The sequence below is a fragment of the Cyphomyrmex costatus genome, unplaced genomic scaffold (assembly GCF_001594065.2).
Source record: "Cyphomyrmex costatus isolate MS0001 unplaced genomic scaffold, Ccosl1.0 scaffold10, whole genome shotgun sequence".
Taxonomy (NCBI): Eukaryota; Metazoa; Arthropoda; class Insecta; order Hymenoptera; family Formicidae; genus Cyphomyrmex; species Cyphomyrmex costatus.
Genome location: NW_017274954.1, coordinates 814,162 through 842,001, shown reverse-complemented (window position 1 = coordinate 842,001; position 27,840 = coordinate 814,162). Strand labels below are relative to the sequence as shown.

At 32.8% G+C, this 27,840-nt stretch overlaps 1 protein-coding gene across 1 annotated transcript in view; it reads right to left on the bottom strand.

The window, feature by feature from the left end:
- Nucleotides 1–27,636, bottom strand: part of CalpC (calpain C) — a 30,866-nt gene extending 3,230 nt beyond the window's left edge. Inside the window, exons 1-5 of the mRNA XM_018551824.1 lie at nt 27,475–27,636; nt 14,626–14,769; nt 12,015–12,084; nt 8,644–8,926; nt 35–221 (exon numbers count right to left, since the gene is read on the bottom strand). Of these exons, the coding sequence (XP_018407326.1) occupies nt 35–221; nt 8,644–8,926; nt 12,015–12,084; nt 14,626–14,769; nt 27,475–27,483 (693 nt within the window). The 5' untranslated portion in view covers nt 27,484–27,636. The remainder of the gene's footprint in view (nt 1–34; nt 222–8,643; nt 8,927–12,014; nt 12,085–14,625; nt 14,770–27,474) is intronic.
- Nucleotides 27,637–27,840: the final 204 nt, after the last annotated feature.

Sequence of the window (27,840 nt, the reverse complement as noted above, 5' to 3'; positions counted from 1 at the left end):
CTATCTCTGATTATCTCTGTAAAATATCCTGTACCTGTTGCTGTTGATTATTATTTACTGTACAAGTAATAAGAGACGTCATGTCCAAAAGTTTTGATAGCGCTCGTCCACAAGCTGTGGGATCCTGACGAATTGCAATGCTTTCGGTAATGCCACCCGTGAGATCAGACAAGCCATCCAATAATGTACCATATTTAAGTGCCTCGTAAGAACCGTGAAGTCTGAAAATAACGACATTAAAATTATTTCATATTTATATAGACACGAAGCAAGGTTTTTCTCACTCGTTAAAGCAGTTACAATATTATCTCTTCAATAATCAGTAATGTTAACAATCCAAAAAGCATCAAGCATTTTGAATAAAGTGTAAATAATGCAGTACATAAATATTACTTAATAAGCTTAATATATATGTAAAAATGTAATAATAAATGACTCGACATGATATTTAATGACAATAATCTGATATCATTTCACCAGCCTTAATTCATATTTAATATTCTCCATCTTTTCATGCATGCCAATTTTATTAGACCACTTAAGATGTAGAAATAATAAAATAAATAAATGATTGAATACAGAAATAAATACGTAGAAAAAATAATTCTCGATCTTGAAGTAACAAATGACGTAAATTAATTATAAGAAAATTACCATCACTCATTACGATACAAGTTTATCGTGACAGCAAAGATCGATCAGTGATTTCTCATACTATGACATTGATACCTTGATAGACACAGAGAAAACGTGGTACGGACTTTCTTAATCGCTGGGTACTTGGCCGGATAAGGGAAAGCGGATGAGAGTCGGATTTTTTCCCCTTACGACCTCTTAGCGCTGACACTACATTACACTATACGCCATTACAAACGACACAAGACCTGCTTTTCATCGAAACAATTTACGAAGAATCTATCGCAATTGTAGACACGATCAGAAACATTACAAGATTGCTAATTGAATGTTGTTTCGTTTTACGCCGCGCGTATAAGAAAATTCTCAATATTTTTATGTCATTATATTATAAGCACTTTTGTTCATGTAAGTATAATTTGATTAATCTCTGTCTCATATAACTATACCTCGCAATTAATAACATTCGTGTTCAAAAAACGTAATACTTATTCAAATATTAGTAGTATACAAATTAATGTTTAAAGAATTCTTATTTATTATTACTTTTTATTTATTTATAATAAACTTGAAATAAAATTTAATAACTAGACATCAAATTCTTATGCAATTATATATTTTTTTTAGAAAATAGATTGGAAAGTAATATCAGAATAGAAATTTGTATTATATTACAAAAGCATTCTAAAAATTCATCTACAAAAAGTATCTGCATAAGAAAATCTCTCTCTCTCTCTTTCTTTCTCTCTGTCTATTTAATTATAAGCTATATATTTCATGATTTCACACGTATCTGGTCCAATATCTACATACTAAAAGGAGTATATTTCTTTTAGTAAATAGCCGAGAAAGCTCGTAGACTTTATCTCTAAAAATAAATATCGATATGTAGATATATAATAATGAAACCAAGGAGAGAGAGCGTAAAAACTTTCAGGCTAATCTTGCACATAGGACCCAACCAAAGAGGAAACATAATTTCATTAACGTTCCATGATAACTGGTATTGCAACAATTTCTAATAACGCTTTCGATATTCGCATCCGACGGAAAATGTAATTGGTATTTTATGCGGAACCATTCCTGACCTACGATGCTATGCGACGCATAAGTAAAAGGAAAGGATGATGGTAGAGGGAAGTATAGAAGAAGAAGGTCACGAAGATGCTCGACGAACCTGTCGGAACTCGAGAGTAAGATCAAGGGAGTATATACGTGTATGTGTAAACGATATTATCTTCCTTGCATGTGCCGTTCCTGCGGGAATTAACATTCCGGAGATAACGGAGCTCGCACAGTTCGCTTCGTTTCAAACGCCTTTTCTTTGTTATCGCGCGTGCGGTTTGCGCGTGTTCGGATCAATCTGAAAACCGTAACCATTCACACGCACGATCGCGGGTGTTACTTGGGTATTTTCTCAAGGAAAACATACGTAATATCCAGAGAGAAAGATTCCGAGCGTACAAATAGATCGTTGTTGCACTCAACTTGCGTTTCTTTTTATTCCCCTTCCTTCTCGCCTTTTCTCGTAAGACCATATAAGAGCAGTATGTGAAGTTTTTGTTATCCACATAATTAACACCTATGTACTAATAATTCAGAGAAAACAATTATTGTGTAATCTGAGTTACATAGAACAGAGAGAAAGATAATCATTAATCTTTCATAGAAATAATAATTGAAAAAAAACAAATTGAAAGATGAAACATAATAAAAAGATACAACCATTATTACATAATTTTCCTGTAAATATTATGAGCAACAAATTGTTAATAAAATTTTTGTGAAATACATTCAACAAATAATATAAATTAATAATGAACTTTATTTCTGATAAATGTTAATAAAACATATGGAGAAACACATGAGTTCAAGTAACGAGGTCACCGCACTTTCGACCGAAGGTGCAACCACTGTGGCTGTGTCTATCTTTGTCACTTTGTGACTCAACGGTTAACAGCACGTTTGCCTGTTGATGCACTTCCGTTTCGCGTTTGTCTAACGGAGCGATGCAGTCGCACGCATATATGCAACGTCATTGTCACGTTACCTCGCTCTATTACCAATCATCTACGTCATCATTGTCAATCGCTTTTCGCTATTACTATACGTATTCGTTACATCCTACTCAGCAGCATCCTTGAGATTATTGCATGACTAAATGTGATATAATCACAAAATTACACTTCTTTCGTTCATAAAACATATATGTACGTAAAGAGTCTAGAGGATAATCTCCTAGCCTCAATTTATTCTATTTGTCCAATTTAGTGTTTATATTTTTTCACTTTTATTTATTCCTTTTTAACGCGTTTTGTGATAATTTTCAAACAAAAACAGTTTCATTTACACAAAAGTAATATTATTCTAATCAAAATGACGCTATAAAAAAATTTAGAAGATCATCGCGTTATAGAAAAATAATACAAAACAGATTAAAAGAAGTTTTTCGTAATAATTGTATTACCATTTGAATGTAAAAAATAATATTACAAAACCTATCAGCAAAAGATTAAAAATATTAAAAACGTAACAACTAAATATTAATGTATTTATATGTATATATATATATATATATATATATATATGCATAAATAAGAAACAGAGGAATTAGAAATTCAAGGCTCTACTTATTAAAAATAATAGCAAAAATATTCAACCAATCGTGAACGGTTATTTCCGGCTTGCTGAATCGTTAATAAGTTCTGTTACACGCTTTGCGACATCGACAGCATTTTTTTATCCGCGTTTCGTTTCTCGATCAACAACTTTTCATACACGCGCACACGTCACGCGATTTGGTCTGTCAGATCTCGCTTCATTTTTTCTTGCGCATACGACTGGCATATATCTTTCTCGCGTATATAGAAAGCGGCGATCGAGAAGTAATTCGACCGCTTAGCGAATCTAGCGTGCGTGATGACTCGCATGATCTTTTACGAACATGCGAACAGCGAGATCTTAATGATACCGAAGAGCCGAACGGGGCAAGATCGACTTGTAGCTGTCCGCATCGGCGAGCATCCACCTTCAAGGGATTATCGGCATGCTTTCGCGGCCGTTTTGCGCTGGCGGATACGAGCGTGGACTGTGGTCACCAGTGCACTGACCTCCGATCCATTGCTGGCAAGCAGCGATACCGACTACTTGCCGAGTGAAAGTATCGGGGGCCCTGTGTACCCTCACCAAGCACACTCTCGTGTCAAGCGTGTGCGTGCACGCGAATCACGCACGTTCACGTACGATCGGGCAGACGAAATATCTCGGACCTGCCTGATTTCTTTTCGAGTCGAGTGTCTTCGTTCCGAAGGTAAAAAAAATGGAGAAAACACGTGCTGAGAACTGTCACGGAGAACCGCTGTTACATGTATCGCGTTTGCAAGCATATTAATACTGAGCATAAATTACTTCTTACATAAAAACATTTCTCAGTAATATACCTTCACGAGAAAGTCATTCTGTATTAAAAAGATAAACTCGGAATTTGCATAAGAAGTTCGTTCTCAACGGAATTTAATAACCGTTCATTTTTACGCAAGAAATGTCTACATTTGGTATACTAAATCGGACTTCAATTCTTATTTTAATTACTGAATAAATATAGCATTCCGCTTAAAATTATGAAGCTACAATAAAATTACATAATTATTACATGCTTTTAAATTAAAATTAGAAATGCATTTCTTATAAATTTATATAGATCAATTAATCTGGCAATAAAAATTCAATACAAATGAGATATTCAGTATTCAAAAGATTGGTTACTGCAGTAATTTATAATAGATAATACAATATGAGATAGCATTTTTAATTGGCTATTGCGATCAATTAAAAATGCTATGCCATATCCAGGCAATCTTTTTCTCTCAATGTACTTTATAATTTTATTATATATTATATGTAATTTATAAAAAGAAATACTTTTTTATTTTGAAATTTTAATTTCGTACATCGTCCATAATTACTTTCCATTCCACGGGCATGTTCGCGCAATTTGTGATATTTTCCAATATGACTTTCTACAAAACGAATGAAATATACGAACAACGATAGGGGTCTGTTCGTCCGAGCAAGATCCGAGGGGAGCCAAGCGATGTTTTCTAATGGAAATCGACAGAGAAGCATGTTGTGCATACATTCTTCTTGCACATATTGGCACGCGAAAGAGCGCAAGAACTTTCTAACCGATTCTCAATGCCGCTACTGGTTTAATAAAGCTGGCCAATCGTTCCGGATCGGCCAGATTTACAGGGTCGCGATGAAAGAGGAAAGGTCGACGAACACGTCTGTTTCTCTCTCCTTCTTTCTCTCTTACTCATTCTTTGCGATTCTCCGACCGATATCGGCATGGATGTGTGTCATCGTTGAGATATTTACCGGCTCACGTATACAACGTGACACTGTTGCAGGATTAATTCATCGCCACGATTCCACCGAAAAATATATGGCACTGATGCGAAAGTGGGTCGATCATACGTCTAAAAATTGAACAAGCTTTCGTGCTATAATATTAATCCATATTTGTTTTGCGCTGACAGTTTGCTGTGCAGCATAATCACACTTGATATCACTATACCGATCTTGTAACGTTTGCGCGAATGATTTTGTTTGGCAGTTAATAAATCTTTTCTAATGATTTAACATATATTATTACAAGACACAAAGTAGAGACTACATTATGACTGAATTATTCAACTAATCGTTTGCACGATGCATCGCGCAATTATTTCTGTAATAACTAAAATTACGTTGTACAACTTTTTACCGTGAAAACTACCTGGCGTACGTGTGATACGGTATTTCCTGACACACACGGAACCATAAACATTATCGCGCTAAACTTATTACGCGTGCATAACTTGCAACATGCAAGTATTACATTATTTGTGCAGGGTCACTTATAATATTTTCACCATCACGCAATTATTATTGCAATCGTAATTACGATCGACATTTGCAGTGGAAAATTACTTTTCCGCGAGTCGTGTTAGCAGTTTCGAACTGCGTTTTAAATCGAAGCGGCATCAATTAACAGCACTGCATATTTCAACGCTGACGAGCGGAAGTGGCTGAGAATCTGCAACGTGTGATCAATTATTAACGACCCATGACCTCGATGTGATGTTTCAAAGCAGACGCAACATAATAAAAGTACAAATAGAAGAAAAATATGTATCAATCGTTTATTTTGTGTTATATATAATTCAAAAATTAAGCTATTACTATAATAATATAATAAAATTAACTACTACTATAATAATATATGACGTCAAAATTTATGGAATTCTTATTTTTATTTTATAAAATTGAATAGACTGTACTATTATCATTAATTATAAATGTAGACGTAAAGTACCTATAAGGGATATAAATTTGATATAAAGTAATACATCGTACTTGCTGTGCATAATTTTAAATAAAAATGTTTATACAGTTGCAACATATATTATTGCGCACACACCTCTTGAAGAGATAACGCAATTTTTCCCGCTCGAAACCCGTCATCATCCTGTTCTGCTTTCACCGCGAGAGCCAAGGCGCAGCCACGCTCTCTCATTACGCACGTGTATGCAGTATTGTGACGTAAAAGTGGTGCGTTTGATGATGAAATTATAGCAAAGTACGTTCACGGTTGTTAACTGAGAACATATCACTATTTGCCAGCACGGTGTTCTGTTAGACACCGAGATTTATGCGGATTAATATTATTTAGGCAAATGACGCATTCTTAGCACAAGAAGAACTAAGTTTCTTTTTATTTTAAGCATCCGTACACGTGATCTCCTCAAGCGTAACGAATGTACATATTCATGAAACTCATCATTATTTAAATAGATATAGTTAAACAGTGTGAAAATCCTACTATTACTGGACTGAGCCTCATTTAGAACTTCTTAACAATTTCTTCAAGAACTTGTTAAAATTTAGCAACAATATGTATAAGCTTTTAAAAAAATATGTATTATATGAAAATATAATACATATTTTTTTAAACGTACAGATTTCCTATTCTTTCTCTTTCTCTATACCGAATGTCATATACTTTGATTTAATATTGTTTCCTATAACTTTAAATAAGTATTATAATCAATATTTTGTATCAATACAAAATTACTCAAAATTTAATTAAACATTAAATAGAAAATTTATCAATGAAGAAAATATTTGTATAATTATATACGTATGTGTATATATATATAAATGATAAAGTAAGAATGTCAGTTTTGTAAAATAAATTATATAATACTCTGAAGATGGTTGATTCCCACTGTGAGGATGGGAAAACTATCACTCTTTATTTCAAAGTAAGTAATCGTTTCTCTATTGTCTGAAGATAATAGATAAGTAAAGACATAATAGAGGAATAAACGCGAAACAAAATTTCACGCAAGGATCGTTAAATAATTGTTTCTCGATCGTCGTTTACTTTCTCAGATCTCTTTTGTCTGGCGAGGGACGAGATCATCTTTCTTTTTGATACCATCACCTTGCAAGCGGTTTCGAGAGCAACGCCCAGACGAGGGTTTACACTCACGATGGGGCAAGAAATCGAGAAGAAGAGAGAAAGAAAGGAAGAGAAAGAGAGATGTGTAAGACGGGGATAACGAGGAAAAGGAAATGGTAGAGAGGATGGTACGTACGGTCATCAGAGGAAGATTAAGAAGAGGAGCAAGGACCTCCGACAGAACCGGTCATCGTCGTCCATTCGTCCGCGTAAACTCATCTTCTATCTCGTGGCGAGAGATCGCGCGCCTCGATTACTCGCGTCACGGATCTCAACGGATCGCGAGATGATGTTGCGGGATGAAGTTCTATCCGTCGCCCCACAAACGGTTCAATATCATCGCCTCTCTTCGCTCTGTTTATCAAAATATATGAGGAGAAAAATTGCAATATGTTTGTTTCTTATAATAATATACATTAATTATTATATTGTGCGTTAATTATACATTTGATGCATACAAGATTCCATTTCTCTATACAGTCATGTAAAATCATGTCGATCATCTGTACAAACTCGCTATGATAGGGGTTTCAATCTCCACTCATTTGATTTTGTTCCGAGCTATATTTTTTTAAGATTATTTTTTAATTTCTTTAATTCTACACGATTAATAATAATAATGTTACAGAAACGGTAATTGTGACGTAACGGTATCTCGTTATTAAAAAGAAATATTATTCGTCATTAATTCGTTTCTTTATATGGTCCCATTTAACGCGTTTGGCCAAATTTAGAATAAATTTCAGAGCCCGGTCGAGGCACTCGCATACTATATCTACAGCGATGGTGATCGAGGTTCATCGATCGAACGCACTGAGGTCGATCTTCGCACGAGTTCACCTTGAACAGCCACCTGGTGAACGCCTACGCCGCCCACGGCAGTTCGCCGTTTGTCTCAAACTGGCTCGAAAACTACCTCTGTAGTAAGAAACATAATGTCTCGTCTTTCTACTTCTATGGTCTTATGCGAAGATTAAAGATTACGAAAATACATCGATGTGAAAATGCTTGTTAAATTAGATAGATAAAAAGTTCCTCATGTATTATATTAATTAATCTACATCCTCTTTCGTCATCAAGATTCTTTGCCATTTAAAAACATCGTTCTACAAATATATTGTAATTCGTTTGCTATATTTTATAGTTATTATTCATTTAAAAAATTTGCTAGTATGGTAATATAAAATATGGTAACCCAATAAGCAAAAAATATTTTGAAATATTTCAACGATATTGTAGCAATATTACAACGTTGCAATAATGTTGTTGCAATGTTTCAAAATGTTTCTTGCTTACTAGAAATAGAATAGTTTCATCAAGAAGATTGAAGTCAGAGCCACATAATCGCTTAACTCATCAATAAACAACTTTCTCAATTACTTGTATTATCTGGGTCAATGAAATACTATACTTCTTGTAGATAAAATCTTTCTGATTTATCTATCTACGGATTCATTTGCCCGTGAAGATTTGACGTAAAAAAAATACCGAAGAAAACTTACTTGGCATACGCTTTCTCCAGCAACGCCGGCCAGAACTGATCGCTATGGCGACTTTGCACGAAAGCTAGTCTTCCGTGAACCGCTGGTAATCTGTCGTCCACCAGAACCTCCACCCACGCACCACACCACCACAATCGAAACCTAAACACCCCGGCGTATTCTGCGGTCGGTGAGCTCGGTGGTTCTCCACCGCTGCCGAAACCCTGATCGGCTGGTACCACCCTGTAGAATAGACCCTTACTAAGGTGCAGCACTCCCAGACATGACACCAGCCATTTGTCACCTGTCAATGAAAATAACAGTTTACAAAATGACCTGTTTGTATAATTTAAATGTTTCATAAAAAATAAGAACTAAAATATTTTAAAAACATTTTATTTTATATAAATCAAATAATTCTTAGTAGAAAAATTATCTGAACATAATTTCAATAAAGTTTTTGCAACTACTTTTTTATTAATTCGTCTTTGTTCAATAATTTTAACAAAAAACATCTTATCAAAGGTAAAAATAATTTACGTAAAAATTTACAAATTAAATACGGTAAGTAAAAAAAGTTTAAAAAGATTTTAAAAAATAATCGATCTAATATAATCATTTCTGCTACAACTATTTTTAGTTGTACTTTAAAATCATCATATTATCTAAATTTTTAATGGATTGCAATAAATTAAAGGATGAAATTTCAATCTATCGTAATATTCAACATTGTTCAAAACATTAACAAATTGCGTGAGTATAATAAAATGAATTTTTTTAAGATCATTAAAGATGATGAAAAATGGAACGGTTAAGTAATGTTCATCAAACGTGTCTTAATGTCGTGAGAGAATTGTCTATTTAGGATCTAAGAACGACACTGCACTTTATCTTACTGCATTCACTCACTTTACTTTCGTTTTCGAAGGTCTAATCACTGATCGAACGTTTTACTAGGTTTTACTAGGTTTTTGTCATTTGACGAAGGAAAAGAGAGGAAAACGAGAACAAATTGCTCACGGATTTACATTGCCCACTTTCGATAATAACCTCTGTGTTTGATCAATTCTAGAGAAGCATTAAGATGAATGTGAATAATAATAATTTAATTGTATACAGTTTTAAATAAAATAATCCAAAATATAATCTGTTATATTATTTTCTTTTATTTTTATCTTATAACTATTTGATTTATAATATATATGACATAATAGATTTTTTCACAATATTAAACAAAATGAAATTTTATTTTGACATAACTTCTTATAATCTTTTATTCTCCTTATTCCACATTTAAGTTCGAAATATATTCGAAATACCTCTCCTTTTCGATCAAGATTTATTATAATCGATCGAAAGATGTATCGACACATCGGATCGCAAGAGTTAATCGCCAAATTTTGCTGTACTGTTATGTAGGTCGGTACAAATTATTATATGTCGTCATCTTGCTCGGCTGTGCGTGCTGTTGCGTACATGTTAACGGGACACGCGCTCTGCAGTGAACGCAGTTATATCTTCAGGAATGCGCCCGCATGGCTTACTCGAGGGCGCTCGACTTCCGGCGGCTCAGTGCAACACTCGTGAATTATATCCGAGCCGCGGAAGAGATTACGTCGCAGAACGTTCCATGGTGCATTAGCTCGCGTCCGAGGTAAAGTCGTATTCCGTTTTAATTTCCTGAATAGGTTGTAGTCATGAGCATTCGCAAGCAGTGCGAAATCCGACGAAAGCAAGATTATTATTACAGCGCATTATAATAAGCAACAGGAATTGTGCACCTCACTATATAATAAAACTCAAAATTAAGCTGATGAAAAATTGAACTTTTCAGTATAGAACATATATAACTATATAATTAAATAAATAAAATAAATGAGTTGTATAATAAATTATATATTGTATATGTATTTTTATATTTGTGATTAAATATAATTTAAAATAGAAAGCGTAAATCATAATTATAATTTAATGCACTTAATAGCACTTTGGACTAATTTACACCTTCATTATATAGATATATAATGAAGAAGAAATTAAAAATAATATTTTCTTCTCAAGAATGTGAAATTTAATTATAATAGTCTGACGTAAAATAAAAAGTGATATATCGTGATCTGTCAATCTGTTTTAGTAGCAAACTGGAAACTGGTTTAGTTTCCTTTGATTAAGTCGATTTCCCGTTCTTGACAGAAATCGAGAATTTCAAGCGCAATGATTTATCTGGTTAATCGATATTAACAAAATTATTTACATTTTATTTAGTGATGTTTTCGTAGCGTTTATATATGTAACGAGAAAATAATTATGTTTGATATGATACGTAACATTTAACAAGTGTTACCATCTTTATGATTTAGTAATTAACGGAATAAGTTCTTCAATTGCACATTTAAATACTTCGGCACAAATGCATAACTTTCTAATTTATTTAATATATATAACGTGCTTTAAATATATTTATATATATGTACATATATCAAATGTTACATCCGTGTCTAAGAATTAAAAGATGATTAGCATAAATTTTTACTACAATTTTACTCTGTTAATGTTTATACTTTGTAATACTTTATAAAATAACATTTTCCCATTTAGAAACATAAGTAACATCAATATTATGTACTTCTCTTTTTTAATTGCTTATTACCTACAAGAATTACAATTATAACATACATCTACTGCGTAACAGGATTGCCAATGTTTTCATGTCACTGCAATTGAAATTCAGCTCTTGCTTTTCTAATTACAAAAACTACACTTATAACATCTAGAAGAAGAGTGTTCAAGTTTTTTTGCAACATATATTGCAACACATATTACGTATACGGAAAAAATATAGGTTTCAAGTTATTACGCGTGTATATAGTGGAAAAAAACAAAATATCTCCGGTTTTTAAATAAATATTTAAAAACTACATATCTCTTGAATAACTTCTTTCTTGATCAATTAATACAAAAGTTCTTTATATAAATAATCATAAGGTGATACTCTGTCAAGTTGTAAGTAATTAACAGCTGTAAAGGTTTAATATTCAATTATCCACTTGTAGTGAACTCGCATAACCTTACGTCGCGTAAGAAGAAAAAAATTAGATAGAAGCCAAGGTTTTCAAACACGTGTAAGAACACAATTACACAACATATCATTACATCTATCGAGGGAATTCCGTACTGCCAGGATAAAGAAGAAAAGCAAGAGCGGAACGACCAGTTTTATCATATGCGGATGTGTCTTTCTTACCATACGTTTATTTATGCACATTTTACTTCGTTAATTATTTTAAAACCTTTTCCACTATATTCTATTCTTTTGCGTTTTCTCTAAAATTCTCCGTACTAGTTCATTTATAGAGTTCAATTATAGCTTATAAATAACATCCGACACTTACCCATCTTACCAGGAATAACATCGAACTGAGCCGGTGCATCGCTGACGAAGATAGGACGATTGCACAATTCCTGTAACAAAAGAAATCACCTTTATTTTTCTTTTACCTAATCGACGTTAATAATTATTAAAATTTGAAGTAATTAATAAATACAAATATTTAAATAATATAAAAAAAAATTAAAAGTATGTGTAACATCATCAAAAATAAAATGTTAAAATAATAAATGTAACAACAAAAGTTGATAATACCTATAAGCACGTATGTATTTATATATTTATTAATATCTATAAAATACTTTTGTAATTTAAAAATATACATTAGACCTCAATGTAATTTAATGTTAATTATATTATTGTATTACATTATGCATTGTATTGCATAATGTATGTTGTATGCACTAGGTACTTATTGGGACGCAACACATTACTTGTCATTGCATGAAAATTCTGTTGCACATTTCCATTTTCTCGGCATAATAAAACAGCGCAATGTGAAATAAGTTCTATACATATTAAATGAGTTATGAAGAATAGTGATTTTCTCGTTGCATATTTTTTCTATTGATTCATGTTCATGATTCACAAGTTGTGCTATTAATTCAAGAGAAACATTTCCGGTAAAATTTCTTCAAACTACTGAGTTACTTTAGTTACAATTCATATTATTTACATTTTAATTAATTAATTAACCTACTCTAAATATCACTGTGTTTATTATACATCCATTGTCGTAACCATTACTTTATCTTTTATCATGTGTGTGCTAGTTCTCGTTAAAAAATTGCATTTTATTAAAAAAAAAAACTGTATTTATATGAGGCAACTTCATTCATTTAATAATAATTCAGATAATACTATTTTAAAAGTAATAAATAATTAAATATTTATAAAATTATAAAATTAAAAAATATTGAATCGTAATACTTATTGTAATTACTAATACTGTTACTATTATAATATATAGTAAATAAAAGTTCTTAAAAATATTGTAAAGATTTAGCACATTAATAATATACTATAATTTAATATACTATATCAATAAACATATATATCTAAGATAGAAAAATACAGTGTAAACTAAATCCAGAGTAAAAAGAAATCTCATCTGCAAAGTAGCTCTTAGATATCAATCCCTAATTTCAATTTTTTATTTTTGTCACAATTAGTAAGACATTGCAAGGTCGTCCACGTTATAATTTGCCAATATAATTTTTATACGCAAAAAACTTTTACGTTCTATTTAGCTTTTGCTAAAATGTATCCTAATTATATAGCCTAAAGAAATATTTATCCATTAAAATAATCACGTACACGCGACACGATTATGTTACCTTGTGCCAAATGGAGAAGTGCTAGGTACTATAACGATGCGAAGCACTGTGTAGCAATAATCGGGCCATATTAAATAACTGTTCTCCAACTGTTGCATTCCGCATGCTGGCGTAATATCGTCCTCTTTTGGCTCGTATTTCCGGCCGGTGGCATGATCGTGACGAGAATTACAATTCACGGGGACGATCTTTCAGTAACTGTGTTAAAAGCGAGACGCACACCACGCACGTATTCTCCACGCAATTGTTGACCTTGTCGAATGTTGTGGCTGTCAGTGACTTTTATTACGATCATTATACCCGACGCGACGGTGCACAGCCATGCAATGTCTTGCTCGATAAGTAGAAAAGACCCCGGCTATACGCGTCGACGACTTCACCTACCGCCCGCTCGTTTCCCGTCTCATCATGCAGATTACGTAACTAACACCGAGGATCATTGATCCCACCAACTGATCCTTGCTTTAATATTCTGAAATGACGATTGTTTTGACTAAATTTCGAAAGATCTCAAGGGAAATAAAATTTGAGGAGGTCAAAATAAATTTAAAATGCAGAATTTATTCTAACGATTAATGCAGATCAAGTCAAAAGGTCCAACCATTTTTATTAATTTATTATTAACGAACTTATATGAAGTTACAAATAGTTAGAAAAAGATTAACCGAGAGAACAGTTATATATAATATTTCAGATATTTTTAAATATATTTGTAAAAACATAATATTGCTTTTACAAAAAAAAGTGCAGTAAGTTAGTAAGATAATTGTAACAATATCAAGATTTTGTCTGAAAGGTTCCGTTAGTTTGCTCTAACTAAAAGGTATGTTGTTCCACGATTATAAGCAAGCAGGCGACAGAGCTACGTGTCAAGGTTGCGAACTGTTTTCGTTACGGTTCCTAAGTTCCATGTTGCACGTCCGTTCTTTAGGAACTGGAGCGAACCAAAGAAGCTAATTTAACTCCAAGTTGCTCCCGAAAGAACAATTTCGTTGCATCAACTAACAAAAGATTAAATATTTTGATGTTCATATAATTGCAAAATAATATTGCAATATTATATTGTCATATTTTTAATTAATTAAAAAACTTTGAATACATACAAAGTTAATTTATATCTAAACTTTAATTTCTATAAAGTGGATAGCGAGATAAAATTAAATTGTATGCAACAAATAATAATATAATTGTATATACGTATTTAAATAATTAAAAACTACCGTTAAGAGTAACACAAACTAATTATATATTAATAAAAAGAAAAAAATAGAATCTTACCTTCGGCCTTTTCCATTGAAATTGGAATGGCGGTGTCTGGTGATAAAAAACTGATGCTTGGGTCGCTGGAAATTCTGGATCCTCCCAGAGCTCACCTCGTTTCAAGCACGAACGCTTGATTCGTTCGTACTCGCTCATTACGTCCTGAAAAACATCATAAATAGATAATTTTAATAAAATTAGAAGTTAACATCTCTAAGTAATTTAAATGACTAAATATTTTTTATATTATTGGAGTTAAAATCTTTTTGGAGTTAAATTTTTTTTGTAATTAATGATGTACATAAAATACGATTTAATGTTTAAACTTATACAAGTAAAAACATTATAACAAATTAAGGTAATAATAAATTTATATTATAATAATTAAATTATAAGATAATATATATAAGATAACAATAAATTTAATAATAAATTAAGGTTTATTATAATTACAATTATAATATACTGTAATTTATTATTAATTTATTTATTATTAATCAAAATAAAACGTATACTCATATACATATACGTATAAGATAGCTGTTCCTTAATTACAACTGTTTCATGTAAAATTAATTTTATTTATTTATAAAGACAAAAACATAATATACTTTCGATAGAAAACTTCCTAGTTAAGTTAAATTAAAAGATTACGCGATCTAATTAATATTAATGGCTCGTTACTAATAGAGGGTGAGAATTTAACAGTACCTCTAACCGCATCGTATCCTCATTCTTCTCTCCATCTTATCTCGTAATTAAGGTACATCTTTACACATAAAGTATAGGGTGAAAGAATCTCAAAAACTTCTCTGAAATGCTGCATACGGTTTTTGCAGCGATTAATAACACGCATTAGTGAATGTCGACGTTTAAATTGCGCGAACATGTGATCAACTTTCTAAACATTCTCACGCAAAATAATATAACATATTTAATATTATACTCGCTAGAGATTAAAAAGTGTAAATCTATGAATATCATAACACGATATCTCGCAAATACATATTTATTCTGAAATGTTTCAAGAGTGTTAATAATTATATCCTGTATCCTTATGATTCTCTCAACGACAGAATCTTAGAAAATATTAATCATAGCGTTTTTAAGAAAGTTTTCGCCCCAGGTACTAGTTTGACACTTTTCGAAGGAACGTTTAAAATTCTTTTGCATATCCTTTCCCACGCCATAAGCGTATCTCGTTGACCTCCATAGATTCCTCGATAGCGATCTCAACGAGCAATCTGCAAAATTTGCCTCTTGTAAAGTAGACGCGTCATTACTCCTAAAAATCTCATAATAACACCTTGTCAATCGAGCAAAATCAACAAATCACTTTCGCAGCTATCCATTCGCGCATTTGCTAATCGACGTGCGGCGCGTTTGTGACCTCAATGCGCGCCGATAAAGGTTTCAGCTCATCGAACATTGTATCCAGGTCGACACTCTCTCTCTTCGTTGAGTTTTCACCACTGCACTGTGATGAATCGCCAAACGATTCCTTTTCTTTTTCTTTACGCGGTATTTGGCAGGAAATAGAAGTCATTGACACCTCTACACGAGTGAATGCTTTCGAAATGAATTACAGCGATTAGCCTTGCCTGCCGTGTCCGTAACACGTGACTTTATGCAAACTTTTTTCAGCCGATGTAACCGGCAGCTCGTATCGATGGTTTACACCAAGCTTAGCGATGATGCTCGCTCATCTAATAGACTTTAATGATATGGCGTTAACACAAACGCGAAATTAAGAAATATCCTGCCGACGCAGCGACGCCGGATATTCGCGCAGAATATTCGCCTGCAAAACACGTGCGCTATATATCGTAACTTGAAAATTCATTAATATTAATGCTCTCGTGATTATTAACTCGCTCCATATTAACACATACCTACTTATTCTACTAATACCTCGTGCTTATGTGATAAATCAGCACAAGAACGAGGAAGTTTCTATCTTACAAGAAAAGAAACGTTTTATTTATGGACGTAGAGTATATTTGTTCCTTTACTTTTAACTTCTTTTAAGTTACTATAAACTGACATCAGTCGTATTTTTAAATATTACATACAAATATTTTAATATAGTTTGTGAAATATTCTTTTATTTTGTTATTAACAAGATTTTCGAAACGTTATGCCTATTTTTCAAATAATCAGGTAAAACAGAGTTTTTATAATTATTAAATTATTGATAAAAACTTAATAATATTATTGACACTATTCAAATACTATAAAGAATTTATTATTTAAAAAGTAATTTGTAATATTATGTAGCTACTTCTGTCTCTTTCTCTCTCTCTCTCTCTCTCTCTCTCAGCTTTAGTTTAGAACTATTTCAAAACCAATAAGTAATTGGTGCACAGTTTGCTTGAACTAGAAATTGTAAATTCATGAAAAAAAGTCATTATTATTATAGACACTAAGCCTTATAAGTTTAATTACATAAAATGTCAAAAATTAATTTCATTGTGTAAATTCTTTCTAAATTTCATTTTAGAAAATTTTCTGCTTGCAAATTTTTTACTCAACTGTCTCTTAAAAAAATCAAATGCACATTTATTAAAAGAATTTTGTTTTACAAAGGCATCAATATTAACATTATATTAATACCTTACAATTCGAAATATCAATCTGTCCTTAACACAGACATCCACGCTCATTCTATCCTCGCCTCTTCTTGCGAGATAAATGTCGCCATCACACAGTGATTGGTCATTGAATCATTTCTGTGACGGGGGAGATCCGGAGATGTCCTCCACGCCTCAGTGAGCCGTAACACCGTCATTATATGTATTTTGCAACGACCGTTGATAACATATTTTCACCGCGTAGGCGATAATGCGAGAGAAGGTGTGCGCGCGCGGTCGTGAAAGCGTCACGATTGCGAAATACTCAATTACACTCATCGAGGCGCCGCGTTCCGGTTTCGAGCATTGTTCCGAGGCCAGATAATTCCACCGCGCGGCATGGTGCACCAATATCGTAATAAAACGGCAACGGATAATTAGTACAAGCCAGAGGTCCTTCTGTCATGCTCATTCTACACAGAGCCACCGCGTTTCCGTATTTTTTTCTCGGTGTCTCCCTCCCTCTTCTACGATACTATGAGTAATTCTGTTTTGTCACATGGAACTGCCTTGACATATATCAGGTTAAGGCGTGCCATTTTGCATTGTCGTCGCTTAACAAAGAGCTATACGTCTAAACTATTTCTTTCGCAACAGATCGATTATGACATGATTTAATGTTTTTTCGTTGCACCTGCACTGCAATAAACTATTTGCGGAAGTCAACAAGAGGAGTGTCTCGCTCTTAAACGTTTCACAATATTTTACACTTACTTCTTGTCATTAAATCCAAACCGATTCATTTTACCGGAACTATAAAACCGGTATAAGATTAATATTAGAAAGTTTTAATGAGCCTCTCGCGATAGTGTCAAGATCAGATCTATATATCGCGGAAATAAAAAACATACCAAAGTTAGCACAAAGTCAACATTTTTGCACGAGTCTCCAATAAGGAAATGTTCACTGCAAGTGGTCTGTTTTACGCGTTCCTGTTTTGTAAATCTCGAAGATGGCCCTTAATCTACGTTTCCGAGCTCGGAGCCACTTTATCTGTCTAAGAACAGCACGAAAGGTACGGTTATAATGACTGAAATTGCGGAAGGCCAAGGAGTACCATCGTGGATCCGCAGTCCACGTCGGGTGAGGTAAGCCATAAAGGCTTTCTCGACGACCACCGACACACCGTGTAGTGGTCCGTGCGCCTCAAGGCCGCGAGAGAACCAAGCATGAAACTAGTTCGACCGGTACGAGAGTATATGGTAGCTATTATATACCTAACGTGTATAGTAGATCGTTCAAGTGTTCGCTTTAGCGGAAGGTGGTTGCTCGGGAATTCACCGCATAAAACGCACCGACTTCGGAAACATCTTCTAGATGCCATTCGAGAAATGTGAGACTAGATATCAAAACATTTTTCCATTCATTTTTATATTACTATAGTCGTTAGTCATTCAATTCTTCGGCTATCAAAACATTTTAGAAAAATTTCTTTACAGATTCAATCAATTTTAAATGTCTTATGGATCATCCTTATGCATAAAAATTTTGTATTAGACAGTAATAATTAATCATATTATTTTAAGTATTTAAAAGCATTAAACGGCAATACTTAAGAAAAAAATATAAGTAATTTCCAGTATTAAATTAAATTTCCATATAAGAACAGCGAGCATAATCTTTTCAAAACAACTTGTTTAGCCGTACATATTATATATTTACTAATTACTAAGTTTAGAAGAGAGAAAGTTTCTTGTATATATGTTTGTATTTGTATGCAAACACACAAATGCATTTATAAAAATAAATTTTTTGTAAAAACAAATAGATATATTTGTGCAAGTGATCGTTGATGACTAATCGTATGTACTTTCTACTGGTCAGTGAATTTTTACGCCAGGCTTGCATATATGGCCTTGAGACTCAGGCGCATCCAAGCGGAGTGCTCGCAGGGCGAAAAGCATGCTCCTTCGTCATGACTCTGCAAAGTGGCGAATGATCGTGCGGAAATACGAGAGCTTTTGCGTTCTTCCTGTCGCGATTCTTGACACGTCACTCTTTGTAAGAACGTTTCAGACGTACGAGTCTCTCGGACGGAAGAATTTTACGTCGGTCACGTGTTCCGAGGTGTACTATTGCATTCACTTTATGCCACAAAATGAGCAAAGCCAACCGTTTGATCGACGTAAACGTTTGATTATTAACAGGTGACCGAGCTGATCGTGCAAAAATAAATTCTTTTACAAAATACAATTTATAAGAAAATTGAATTCTTAAATGTTTTGATAGCCGAAGAATTGAATGACTAACGACTATAGTATATAAATGAATGGAAAAATGTTTTGATATCTAGTCTCACATTTCTCGAATGGCATCTAGAAGATGTTTCCGAAGTCGGTGCGTTTTATGCCGAAGTGGATATATATTTTTAGAAAAAATTTTATAATCAATAGTAGTTATATCAAGAAAGAATTTTGTATTATAAGCATAACAATGACATAATTTTTATAGTAATAAAAATATTTATTAGCTTTATTAACGTTATTTTCAAGTTGTAATGAATAAGCCGAGATGCATGTCTAACGGTACTCAGCACTCTCCGTAACCTCATGAACTGCGACCCTAATTTCCTCTACTCTATTATAACTCGCTCCATTTTTTTCCCTTCATGATTATGCCGCCTCCGTAGATTCCGTTGCCTAGCTCATCAAAACATCAAAGTTCCTCTACTATTACGTAGTACAGTCATGAAGCAATTAATAATCCGCCGTTACAAGAATATGACTTTTAATTTCTCATTAATTATAATGACATCTACTATTGTTTTAAAGCATGAGAATAGCTGTTCTTGGTAAATATTTAAAAAATAAATACAATATATACAAAATAAGTACAACAAATACAAATATTAAATAAATCATGTGGATTATATTTCAAACTTATACATATTTTAAACTTTTTCACATTATCTGTTTTAACATTAAAAAACTTATTTTTAAAAGTTATTTATACATATAACATTCACGTAGAAAGAAAAAGATAAAAAACAAAGAGAAAGTACAAAATAAAAAATTAATAATTTCATACTTAGTGTATGATAAATTATCTTGAACTTCCAAGTATTTTTCGTTAAACTTTTATTGTTGCTTGTGAGGTAGTATTTAAGGTGCGTTTACGACCGCGAACAAAACCAAGCACTCGTGATGGTTCCGTACCACCAATACAAAGCGAAATGGGAAAATGAGGATAATTTTGATTACGCATAATTTGTTGGATCCTGTCGGTTATACTGTCTCTCGGCAAAAGCACTTTCTCTCCTCCAAACATTTCTTGCTCTTATGAGAACTGTTCACTGCAATTCGAAACGGTATTTCGCGCGATGCGGTGGCATTTTTTAACGTCTCAATTTACCTGGAAGTCGAGCGTAATAGTGTCTCGCTTTAACGTTACCGCGGATAACCATTTCAATCAATTTTCTTTTCTATAAGATGTGATCTTACGAATGGTTTTGCATAATCGACAATTCACATATGCGATTTCCCTACCGGAAATCCGAGGCATGACACTTCCGCGGCGCTAGATTCAGCGTTTTCACTCGGTGCGAAACTAGAAACTTAGAAAGTTGCCACCTAACGTATTCAAATGCCTAGTAATATAGAAAATCGGGTGAATGCGAGAGCGTTTATTAATCTTTTTGAGGCGAAAAAACATTTTAGACGAGAAACTTGTTATACAGAAATTAATCATTAAATTAGAAATTTACTGATAAGGAACAGGATTAGAAAAGTTACTTTGTAAAAGTAACTAGTTACAGTTTTTTTTCTTAAAAAATAAATAGTTAGGTACTAGTTATCGATTCTGAAAAGTAAGACGATACAAATTACCGATTCTGAGCAAACATACAGTTATATAGTTACTTAAAAAGTAACATGTCATTACTTTTTAGTTACTTTTTTGTTAATTTCTTTGCAATGCCATTTCAAGTACAGGAATCTTATACATCTCAAATAATATTTTACTTATTTTACAAAACACTTAGTCACATACTATATTATTTATAGATAAAATATATACTTGGAATCAAAATTATAGAATTAATATTACAATCATTTACATACATATTACAAAGCTTCTAATTTAATTTTTAATACAGATATTTCCAGAACGTCATAATTTTATCAGGGATAAAGATACTTATGTTTCTCATATATATCATACAAAAAATAATCATTAATTATTCACTGGGAAACTTCATTTTAGTCAACCAATATGTTGAAGAATAAATTTGAAATATAATATGTGTGTATAAAGTGTCATAATATAATACATAAAGATTGTTAAAATTAGATACTAATTCCTAAAAATATAAATAAGTTAAATTATAGTTATAGATGGAAAGAAAGAAATAAAATTATTAAGTTACAGTTACACAAAAAAAGTAACGCTAACTGTAACTTCGTTACAAGTAATGAGTTATTATCTGATAAGCTCCTAGCAAACGAAAGCTTCTAAATAACATATTGATGGTAAATGGATCGATTCAGAGAAAAATATGAAAAGATCTCTCTTGTAATAATATAATGATTTTTATTACATGTATCTTTCTATTTGAAGTAGACTGCCATTACTATTCAAAATTAATATATAATAAAAAGTATCAAAATTCATAAAATTTGCAAAACTGCTAAATAATCCTTTTTCATTTCCAATGATTTGTAAGCATACATATATGTATATTTATAATTTTGAATTATATCAATTTAAAAACTAATAAAAAAAAAAAATCTAAAATACATATCAAACTGTTAGATTTTTACTATTTTATTATTGTGTCACATTATCTTAATTATTATAACTAGCATTAATGTTTATATAACATTTTTAATATCAGCATGTTTCTAAATTGCAGAATTGACATCAAAAGTAAATTCTCTCGTAAATTTTTCCAAGCAATGTGACGTGACAAGCAAAGCACGTAATGCACAGAATGCCTTAAATCTGCTTAGACTTTCATCCATACTTTCATGTACGATTTCTTTGATTAACGAAGTAATTTAGTTTTAAAAGACACATTGACGTGGTCATAATATTGTTATACTATAAAATACACAATTAAATAAAAACGATTCTGCAAACTATTTTCTGTTTTACATATTGCCTTTAGTGTACTTTTTAACAACGTGAGTTCAAGCTTCCCTTCCCTTGCTTGAAGTAAATAGTTCATCCCGTAATTCTTTGCACGAGGTTTTTTATTTGCGATTCCTTCGCACGATAATCAAACAACCCGTAAGCAACCGCTCGTGCTCCCACTCCCTTGACAAATGCCGGAAATTTGTGCAAGCGTCTTTATGTTATCACCTAGTTGATCGAGGAACGCGACTCTTGATTTTCCACGCGCGTCTACTACCTTGTCACGGTCTGCAGATCTTTGTATCTGCACTTCCATTCCAAGTCTGATCGGACGAGGCTTTCCTCGACTTATCTCTCTTTGATAAGCTCCATGTATCATCACAGCCTTCGGTAAGTTCAAGTGTTTCTTAGCTTCAGGAAGTAATAAATGGAATGTCGCGTGCAAATTATTATTCAATGTTATGTATACTTACTACGCAATAAACACTATTAATTTATCCAATCTAACTAATCTTTCAATTTTAACAATTTTAATACCAAAAATAAATGTATAACAAATGCTTGCAAAATTACAACTCATTATAATTTCGAATACACATTCTAATTAGAGATATATCAATATAATTCAGTTTCGTAATTAAATAAATGTGTAAAATATAATAATTCACATTTATCATATATGAATTTCATTAAAATTTTATTAAAATTTTATTTTCATATTAAATAAAATCAGACTCGGATATTAAAGATTTTCCTTTGTTATTATCACTTTGATTTACCTGGAAAAAATATTTAAAATATCTTTTTCGATAAAATTTGTTGATACTAATAAAATATTATGAAATATAAATGAATAGTGTTCTTGCTTCAGCATCGTGATTTCATTTAAACTGTTTGACATTTCCGCAAATGTACATCGATCTTACAGCTAAACTAGTTGCATTCAGGTTTCCTTTTTCAGCACGCTTCCAACTTCCTCTTGAAATGGTTGGATGAATCAAATGCGGACGATGAAGCAGTTATTTATGAGAAACAAATTACATTGGTAATGCAAACGCCATCGTGGTATTTGTAAGAAATCATAAATCGTTGTTTTCTTCGAAACGCGTGCTGCTTAATTCCATTTCGCCAGCACTCGTGAACGAATCCACGTACTCCGGCATCACACAGTATCCTTTAGCTGACACTAATTTCATCCTGAACGGATCCTGATTTACGGGGACTCGCCCAACGAGTCGAGTTTCCTCTCGGCAAGGGATCACTTATTGTTAGTCGTTTTTCTGATGTTCTTGGCGGGGTTGCCGCTCCCTTCACGATCGTGTTCGAACTCTTCACCGCGGTTCCTGAATCGTAGAGCTTCGCTGGAGTCTACAATTGACTCCTTCGACCCTGAACGATCCTCATGTTCTGAGAAACACTTTCCTCGAACAGCCCGAGATTGATGACTAATAATTTCCGCAAGTTAACGGATTTATCGATATATCTAAATTGATTCATCGTGTTTCAATTATAAATTTAAGATTCAATCGTTTCTCTATGAGTCTTATCTATAATGCTTCGTATAAATCTTACGTTATATTTTTTGCAAATCACATGTAATAAAATGCATCAAATTATTACGCAAAATTGCTCAACATAATTCATCACGCCCGCTGTTTTCTATTCGAACTTGGAAATCTAAAAAGATTCTGTTTATATATTACAGACATGTATTAACAGACATGTATATTTAGTAGAAATTAAAATTAACTGTTCTTTCATTTTTTTAGAAACAAAAGTAATACTAAATAATTCTGATGCAATAATACCGCAAAATTTAATGTAACAAATTTTTATCTCAAAAACTAACCCTTCTTGTACTTTTCATCAAATCAATAGAAGAAAAGAACGAGAGTCAGGATCCTTCGATGTCCTTGAAATTGCCTCGAGTTCATCTCGCATCCCTTTTTACTTTATTCTCCGTCTTGCAATTCCTTCTTCTCCTGTTCCTTGCACATCGAGCAATCCTCACACTGAATTGTTTTCACACATTGCTTATAAGATAAGTTTCGCAGTAACTATAAACCTAGGATCTCTAAAGATCCAACGCATCCCTACAGTCCAAATGTAATTTTGTCCACGTTTATTGTGAATAATGAAGGATAATATGAATTTCTCCTCTGAATCTAGCAATTACAACGAATTTTTATAATGTAGGTACGGAGATAATTACTGCAAATAATATGACGGTATACGACCGACTAAGAAAACCGCATCGCCTACACAATAAACTCGAGTCCCGTAACGCGGCATGTGCAAGGGGGCCGCATGCATTCCATTCAGCAAACACGGTTAATATATTAAATCTCGAGGCGATGCGAGGACGTTCTCTCATATATAATAATATATTTTGCACTTTAGTTTAATTCACAGAGAACGGAGAAGGATCGCATCTGAGAGCGATAAATTCTGGATATCAACGACACACTGCAACTTTTTAACTAAAGATATTTGGAATACAACTTCTCTTCAACAATTTCATAGCTTCATCGGCTAAACTACGTCGTGCATGAGTACGTGACATGTGTACACGTATAAGCGCGTTAATATACGTTAGTATTGGGCCTCGGTCTCTCCCATCGATGCTCCCATATGTGCAACGTCTACGCCGTTCGTAATTTGTGTGTTTCGAGGTCGCGGAGAGAAGAAGACCCGGTTTCGCAGGAGCAGAGAATCTCGTAGCAACGGAGAGGTAGAAATGCGCCGGTCGACTTCGAGGTTCCTCGACCATGTCGGGAACGCGAAGGAACAGGTGAACAGGTCGTCTTCCGTCTCCCTCTCTCTTTTCTCTCCCTTTTTTTTTCTTCTATCTCTTCGTTTCTTCGTGTGGCAATCGTATTACTTTTTGACATGGATTTTATTGCCGCAAAAGTGCAACGAGCTGTTAGTGCAGATTTGTGACGTCAATGCTGATTGCTGGGGCAGTGTGTAATTGATTCAGCCAGTTGTTATAATTATACAGATGAAAATTCATCGAGTGAAACGTGAAATGTTACAAGCAAAGAACGTAAACATTATTCTAAGAATATAACTATTACGTGTTTCTTTATACTGCTTTTATAAAGATTTAATACTCGATAGAAATCTAAAAGAAAAATAATCTTGATATTTATATAACAAAAGAAACAGATGTAATGGCTTAATCATCTTCTCTTTTCTATATAGCATAATATTTTTGGACGGTAGGTAGTAATACGGCCCACAGATTATTACACTACACGGCTGTTCGCTTATAAGGTAGGGATGACTGACCTAAGTTAATGGACTTCGAAACGGAATTTGAAGACGTAGGTAGGGATTTGCGGTTTATGGGTGACGCATTCGAAAGTAAAAATGCTTCAGGGCCGTATGGATTCTTTCACAATAGTGATGTCCTTCGTTTACTGGCAACATTACAGTAATTTATATATAAAGTGCTAAACAAAATTACTGAGTTACATGCACAATTGTTGGAGACAGGAAAAAGCTCTTAAGTATCGTTCACACGGTAGTTTGTTTCTTTAATAGTTACCTATTGATATAAAAAAAACATATTCTCTCAACTTTAAGCAAATAAATTAAATAATTAAATAAAATTAGATAATCAATTATTATCAATATGATGATCCATAAACATAAAATAAATAGACGACAAAAAAAATAAACGTACAGATAAATATATTTTTAAAACTAAATTTTTTGTATTTACCACTTAAAACATTATTTAATTACGAATTTTACGCGCAATACAAATTTATTAATTTTAGAAAGTCCAATACATTAAATATATCTTTTATAGATAACATAATGTAATAGTTATGCATAAAATGAGAATTATTATTGGATTTTGAACGCAAAAATCGTGTATCTTTCAAGTACACACGCGTATAATTTGATAGAAATTATAATAGATAAAGCAAACAGTGTGCGTGTTTAATTTAAGACATGCACGCCGCTACAAAGCGTAACGAGTCCATGAAAGCATTTCAATAGAAAATTTTCTATTACTCTTGTATTATAGTTTGAATACACAAAAAATCATACATTTTAATTTTCCTCCTATTATAATATTGCAAATAATTTGCCATGGAAATGATTGATGACATCAATCTATCTTTCTAAAGAAAATACGATATAATCTGATTTTAAAGTCATCACAGTGGAGAATAATTTTGTTTTGATTAATAGTCTTACACGAAGTATTTTCTTATGTAAATACCTAGACAGTAATACAATTAAAATTAATTAGAAAATCAATTAGAAATTCGTATTCGTAATTTGATACCAAGATTTCGTATTTGAAAGTAAAGTGAAAATTACTAGCGCATCACTGTGTTAATATTTGTCTTCGCACTCGAATTCGTATTCACATGCCACGCAGATCCAATAATTTCCATTTCACTGGTCGAATTCGGTGCAAACAGAGCGGGATGACTTTCTCGTAAAGAAATCATTCTGGTCACATAATATGCCGCACCTTGTTAGAAATTCCATAGTAAACTATCGTTGGAATGGAGATGTGGGCAGATGAAAGCTTTCGTAAGAAAAGTTGTAACTATCTTTATATATAAACGAAAAAGAAAATGTAGGCCAGCGTTTTTTAAATGGATCCTAAATAAGTAATCACTAAACATGTATGCAAGGTACATCGTCTCTGAGCCATGAATATTTTACAATTTAAAAATTGTTAGTTGTATTTCATCTTTATGTGTGATATTGTATCAATTTGTACATAATATCAATTTGTAATATATCTCACAATTAATTTTTTATAAAAAATAATTGAAACAAAATCCACCAAATCGTTCCATGTAAATAACGTTTTACAGAAATAATTATTTTCGATAAAATATTAAAAATTACATAAAATACATACTTATTTTTTACAATTGAAACATTAGTACAATCATGTATATATTTACTTTTTAAGTATATATTTTTAGTTTTCATTTCTTATGTTAGTAACTAAACTAAACAAGAGTATAACAAAAATGTATATACTTATATGTACTTATCTACTGTATACCTTAATTCAACAAGAGTTAATTTAAGAATAGATGAGCAAATGAAACGATTAGAAGTTTAGATAAGTATCAATATAAGCCTGCTGCATTCTCGCACGTACTTTCGCACTTAACACGATACTCACGTTAACCATCCGTAGTCAGGTTTGTGCAGCTTCTTCTAGAATATCGCTTCGCGCCAACAAGGACCTGTTCGAGTACCTCTCTCAAACACTTTATCACTTATATATCAGAAAAGAACGTCTTCATCTAGCACTCGATATCGAGACACTCCGCGCACTTACTGTTAAGTTCGCGCGCTACCAGCCACTCCGAGGATACCCTAAGTCGAACGGACGATCGCGTATCTCGTCGCCGAACGCGAACCAAGCGATACCGCACCGTCGAGATTTCCGGCAGACAGATGTGGTAAACGGTCAAGTCTGTTTTCTGAGCGAACCGAGGCGCGAGAGAGCGCGGCCCCGCGCGAACGGAGCTGCTCTTCTGGTACC